At 34.9% G+C, this 6,804-nt stretch overlaps 1 protein-coding gene across 1 annotated transcript; it reads left to right on the top strand.

The window, feature by feature from the left end:
• Positions 1-3,556: 3,556 nt before the first annotated feature.
• Positions 3,557-6,798, top strand: tm4sf18 (transmembrane 4 L six family member 18). The gene is made up of 3 exons (XM_008406260.2): positions 3,557-3,821; positions 5,066-5,208; positions 6,021-6,798. The coding sequence occupies exons 1-3, from the start codon at positions 3,753-3,755 to the stop codon at positions 6,217-6,219; spliced, it is 411 nt and encodes a 136-aa protein (XP_008404482.1). The 5' UTR covers positions 3,557-3,752; the 3' UTR covers positions 6,220-6,798.
• The last annotated feature ends 6 nt before the right edge of the window (positions 6,799-6,804 follow it).

The following is a 6,804-nucleotide window of genomic DNA, read 5'->3' as shown; positions in this document are numbered from 1 at the left end:
TTTATCTGTTTTGAAAACACGTAAATGTTTGCAGGTTTTAGTATGAAAATCATAAAGTCTTGTATCTTCTACCTGCTTTTTTCCAAACAAATAATGTAAAATTAGATGTCAGCAGGCATGATAATTTTTAAAATGTGTAATTTATCTTTTACTTTTTGTCTGTTTGATATTAAAAAACAAAAAAAAGCTTTAATATTTGAATTTCTTTTGTATTTTTATTACGTTATGTAAATCAATCAAGTTTATTTAAACTTACAAATTGATTTAAATTGGTTTTACTTTTACATTTTGTCTTGTAGGATGCTGTTTTATGTTCATTTGTGTAAAAAATTGCTCTACAAATAATGTTATAAATTTATTAATGGGGAAGCCTAAAGCAATATAAACCATTAATCTTCTTCCATATTTACTCAAAATGTATTTTTATAGTCAGATTTAAAAAGTAAAGAATGTATYTTTAGGAACTGTTGTTAGATATTTATGGAAACAAAAACGTTTCCTCCCTTCCTGTCTTATTCATTAGAGATTACACTGCAAAAACACACAATCTTATCAACTATTTCCTTTAGTTTTCAGTACAATCTTAGTAGATTTGAAATAAGACAAAACAAACATACAATTAAYTTTTTGCCAAGTTATAGAATCTTGTTTTAAATGAATAATTACTTAATTTAACCGGCAGATTATTTAACTTTTACCTGGTATTTTTTCATCAATATTAACAMATTKTTTACTTAAAATAAGSTCCTATTTTTTGCTGAAAAGTTACTTRTAAGTTAGTTTTGTCTTATTTTACTAAGATGTTTTCACTAGAAACTGGAGCAAAAGTACTTGGTAATATTTGGTTTTTRCAGTGTAATGTTGGTTTGCGCTATTTCGTGTCTTTAAATGTATKTTTYTAGTAAATTAAAGTGGATTTTGCCCTGAAAAATKACAGAGTATAAATTGTTCCCCTTTGCCACCATTCAGTCTGAGTGAGTTTGTTCAGTGGGAACAAAGAAGTGTTTTGTACATCTACAGTTAATCTGTCTGCTTTGCACGCCGCTGAGCTGATGGGGTTTTGCTCTAATTGAGCAGAAAGGAGCTGTTCTTTTTCACCCAGCAACAGCAGAAAGATTGTGCCTTACAACTAAAATTAACTTTGTTTTCCAACTATTCTTCTGTAAACCTACATACCAGTCCATAAAGTGTAAATTATGACACTCTGTGCTAATTAAGCCAGTTGCAGGTGGATTTAAAGGAAACAACACAAGAAAACTGAAATGATATATGAATGAAGTGTGATAGTTAAAGAACTGAAACTGGTCAGAACTGAGGTATAATTAAACTGATTAGCGCCCCCTACTGGACGGAGGACCACAAGAGCGATTTGATTTACACAGGAGAGGTTTACAAATACTCCATTTTTATTTATGCTAAAAATCAAAGAAACACAACAATCAATCGATCAAAGATAGAAATCATCCAATTTCCCATTGATCATCCCTGATTGATTATTTTAAAGTAAAATACTAATAACTCAGATTTTTTATTTTTTTCACACTGGAAACTCAAATCAGTTTTGGTCTATAAATATAAACAGAAAGAAATAGACTACGAAAACACAAAATCTTGCCAAGTATTTTCATTAGTTTCTAGTGAAACTATCAACAGCAAAATTAACTTTAGTCCAGCCCGTTACCTAGCAACCCCAGCAAAAGTTCAGTCTGTTACCTAGCAACCCCAGCAAAAGCCTAGCTTGTTACCTAGCAACCAGCACATTTGGTCAGTTGGTTTTACAGCGATATACGCTGTACGTTTTACGAAGTATGTACAAAATCTTAATAAGTATTTTTATTCTAGGTTTTAGTAAAGCTATGTTAGTACACTTGAAATAAGACTAAACTAACTTACAAGCAACTTTTCAGTAAGATGTAAATGCTGGATTTAAGTCAACAATTTCTTTAAATTGATATATATACAAAGTCTTGTTTCAAGTGTGCTAAGATATTTTCACTAAATTATACCAAAAATACTTGGTATGATTTTGCGTTTCTGTGCGTTTTAAGTTGAATAAAGATCAGAAACACATATTTTTATTTATAATTAGAGGTAATAATGTAATTTTCTTTTAGATTCCAAGCTTCTCCATATYGAAAAACCTGCAGGACATTTTTTCGCTTTAAAAAATTTCAATTAGCAATTAGGTCACACTTTCCAGAATCTGAAAGCTATGAGATTTGAGTCGTTTCATATTTTTCCTGCTTATTTCTAAGCAGATGGATGGAAATGACATAAAGTTAGTAGGTCAAAGAACAAACTGAATCCCTCTGAGAACATCCATCTGCAGCTCCCCCAACTTCCTCTCCCACGTGCATCCTCCCTCCGTTTTTCCTTTTCTCCTCTTTACAAGCCGTGCACTTCCCTCCCTGTCGTCAGACTCCCTTTTAATCTCTTCTGTTGACATGCAGGATGTGTATTTTAACTAAATTCTGATGGTTGAGCACTTTGCGGGTGTGGAAAACATTKTGGAACATCCTTTCCTTTTGTTAGAATGTGATTAATGTCTCTGGGAGACGGACAGCAACACAGGAAAGAGGATCAGAGTCCCTCWCTTCCTCCCAGACAGGGGAGAAAAGAACAAACTGTGTTTCCGTTACAAATGAGTGCAAAACTTTGACCATATTATGCAGWAGTCGAAAAATCGCAATTTTGAAATTGCGGTGTTTCCATTAAATAAGAAGCGTAATTTAAATTAATAAGTAAATRAGTTTGTTCACACGAGAAGTTGTTAAAAAACATAATCCRTCAACCACTTCCTGTCATCTTCTTTGTTGTTTCCACCAGTAGAAACATCTTGTTGTTGATCATGTGACTTTTATAACTATATGGCCAAGAAAACCACCAAAACWAGCTACAAAASTTTGTGTCAAAAAACTTTTTTTTAAATGTGTCTTTTCATCTCGCACATTTATTTGTGAAATGTCAAATTGTGGAGTTACTGTGTTTTCATTGATCATATAATTGATCAATTGATTGATAATTAGAATTACATGAATAATTTTGCTTAATAGAAGCATGCTAATGTAAGAAAACAAGCAAACAATTTTTTCAATAAAGGTTTTAAAAAAGAGAATACTTAAAGTTGCAGGTTATTTCACTTAAGATGTGGAAAAATGTGCTATAAGTGAAATAATCTGCCGTTTACTTCCCATTTCTAGCTGATCAGTTCCTTGTTAGTTGGTTTTGTCTTAATTCAAGTTTAATAAGAAACTAAACTAAAAATACTTAATAAGATTGTGTGTTTTTGCAGTGCTCTTGTCTTTTCCAGTAGCCATTGTACAGTGCATACAGYGGTAAAACCAGCTGACTACATGTCCTGGTTGCTAGGTAACAGGCCAGGCTTCSCTGGAGTTGCTAGGTAACAAGCTGGGCTTAAGTTAGTTTTTCCTTAACTCAAGTGTACYAAGATATTTACACTTGAAATCAGACCAAAAATAATTGGTAAAATGTTGTGTTTAATAAATTAAAAAGCTCTGTTCAGACATGARCTTTACTAGTTATTACTTTTTAAAATTCATTTTTAGAATGATGTATAGCTGTTTTAATTAAATGAACCTTTTCTGCATTGAAAACTTAAATCTASAGTTACATGCAGAAACTTCATAATATTCTTTTTTTATTATTATCTGRCAACAGAATAATAAATTAGATAAAGGGGAAAATGTCATTGCTCAGAAAGTAACAGAAGAATCCGTTCTGTGTCTTTCCAGATGCTGATTCCAGCTGTGGCCTTCATCACTCTAGGGAAATGCAGCTGCTGCTGGAATGAAAGCTTAATGGTAGGAGACTTTTTACGCTGGGACCAGTGCTCAAAATATACAGGAGGGGAACATTCTGCACCAGCGACTGTTTATGGGATCTGATAAACATCTAGAGCCTTCAGTTTATCTGACAGGCTAACATTTCAACAGGTTTCTTTTTTTCAGTCTGTATATATCAGCTGGAGTTTTTTTGCAGTTATATTATTATAATTTTGTTTTCAGCCCTTTCAGAGCATAAAACTAGATTCCTATCCCATATGGCTGAAGTGCTAATGCTAACTGGCTYTTTRGCTAACATTTYGCTCTGTGTTTGATTGARACATTTCAGCATTTCTATKKCTYTCAGGTTTTTTTCAGTCAGTTTATATTTGTAGGAGTWTTTTCAGTTTATTAAGTCGTCAATAACCAAGATAAAACTAGATTCCTATCGGTTAGAGCTGAAGTGCTAATGCAAAYTAGCACTTCAGCTAGCACTTCCTTCTGTTTCTGAGTGAARCATTTTGACATTTGTAWCCKTTTCTGTTTCTTTATTAGTCAGTATATAATGGCGTTTTGGCAATTATATTATTATTTTGTTGTCACCGCTTTGAGAGTAATGGATTCGGTCAGAGGTGTCCACAGTCGGWCCTTCAGGGCCGGCATCCTGCATGTTTCAGTTCTCTCCCTGGTGGCGGTAACGACCTTCTCAGCATGTCAATGCTCTTCTTAGGCCTCTAATGAGCCATCATTCGATTCAGGTGCGTTAAACCAGGAAGAGAATAAAACATGCAGGATGCCGAACCTCCAGGACCCACTTTGGGCACCACTGTATTTAGTAGTAGGTAGTAATAGCCAAGCTAAAACTAGATTTCTATCAGATAGAGCTGAAGTGCTAATGCTGAGTCTCCCATGATTCCTGAACAAGGCTCCCATTGTTAAGAAACACACACCAAAGTGAGCTTGAATACCATTCAAGCACAGCTGCGTCTGTATGTGTGTGTGTGTAGCAGCTGTGCCTGTTTTCTCAAGCTCAGCAGGGATGAAGTGAAACGGTCAACATTTATTTGTTGCAGCTTACACTCCTAACCAAATCCACACTGCAAAACACAAAAGTATGTCTTAGTCTAGTTTCTAGTGAAAATATTTTTGTCTTATTTCAAGTGTACTAACATATTTGCAGTAGAAACCAGACCAAAATACTTKGTAGGATTTTGTGTTTTTGCAGAGCAAACACTAGTTTGTTGTTTTTAAAACGCTGCCTGTGTGCCGCTGTGCCTTCACAGATGTGCGGCTCGGTTCTGGCGGCCATCGTCGGCCTCCTGGGCTCTGGTTACTGCTTCGTCATTTCAGGCCTGGCTTTGGTTCAGGGCCCCCACTGCTTCACCTCCTATGGGTGGTCGTACCCATTCGCAGACCAGCGCGGCAGGTAAGGACGCTCGATAATAACAATTACAAAAACATTTTACATCAAGATTGTCGTTGTTGCTGTACTTTCATATCTTAAGASTTTTCTTGTTAAAAATTCTGCTGTAGTTTTATGTCAGATGAAACGGGATGCACGCCTTCTACAAAGTTCTCTTCAGTAGATMATTTCCCAAAAAGGTTTGGGCTGTCATCTAGATCAGGACTGATATGATTAACTGATTAGTCAAATTGTTAACTTAATTTAGTAATTGATAATCGTTAATTGAAGTAAACAGACTCTAAATAAGGTCATTTGCTGAAAGAACAACATATTCAAAGCAGTAATTAAACCAAAACAGTGGAAAAAATATTTTTTGCATTTGAGTTACATTTTTTTTATATAAATATGTTCTACCCAATTAGTACTTTTTCAATAGTAAAGAATTACTTACTTAAAACAAGCTCCTATATTTTGCTGAAAAGTTTCTTGTTTTGTCTTATTTTAAAATAAGACAAAACAAACTTTCAAGTAACTTTTCAGCAAAATATAGGAGCTAGTAGAGCTAGAACTGGGTTGCTAGGTGACAGGCTGGGCTTGGCTGGGGTTGCTAGGTAACGGCGCAGTGGAACTAGTACTTTTTAAAATCAATTTAAAGGAATTATTGACTTAAAACAAGCGCCTATATSTTATAAGTTACTTTTCTCTTATTGCAAGTGYAGTATWTGCTTTAGAAACTRGACCAAAAWCCACTTAGTAAAATTTCATGTTTTTTCAGTGTMCTGAAAGACAAAACCAGCTCTTGATTGTCACTTTCTCTCTTCTGTGCTTCCCAGGTATCTGTTGCAGCCTGAAAATTGGTCGTGGTGCCTCCAGCCCATCAACATCGTAGAATGGAACGTCACTCTGCTGTGCGTCTTACTGGGCCTCGCGGTGCTGGAGTTCATTATCTGCCTCTTACAGCTTGGAAACGGTTTGGTGAACGCCATCTGCCGGCCCTGCTGCTACAAGCAGGAGTACAGTCTCAACGCTTAGAGAGGCACATCTGCATGGACGCTGGGCGAATCACAGAAACAGCAGTACAACACAGCAACACCTGAAATATAGTCACAGGTAAGCTGTCTCATGCTGATGGGCCAAATCAGGGACGTCAAACTCATTTTCATTTTGGGCCTTATCAAGATCATGAATGTTCTCAAAGGGCTGGCTGTACCAGAATGCATTCATAAAACCCATTAACAAACTGTTAAAATTTTAATAAATTGCTGTGTCGCCATATGTGCTTCTTAAAATTAAATAATAATGAATAAGGGCCATTGTAGATAGAGAAAAAAGTGTCAATTTCCACTCAAAGACTCAGAAATTTTAAKATTAAGCTCAGAAACTTTGAAGAAAGAAACTTTGAAATCCATGAACTTGAAATTTTTAAAATTTGAGTAAAAAAATCTGAAATTTGGAGAGTCAAATTTTTTGAGTGTCAAAAGTAAAAAAATTCCACTTTTGAAACTCAGAAAATTTCAAACTTTTTTTCTAGAAAAATTCTGAGATCTACCTCCAAAGTTCTGAGTTTTTCTCCAGCAAATGTTCAACTTTTCAAAACCAGAAATGTCCAAGTTTTCG

Source organism: Poecilia reticulata, linkage group LG4, assembly GCF_000633615.1.
Source record: "Poecilia reticulata strain Guanapo linkage group LG4, Guppy_female_1.0+MT, whole genome shotgun sequence".
Classification (NCBI taxonomy): Eukaryota; Metazoa; Chordata; class Actinopteri; order Cyprinodontiformes; family Poeciliidae; genus Poecilia; species Poecilia reticulata.
This window is presented reverse-complemented; position numbering and strand designations above follow the sequence as displayed.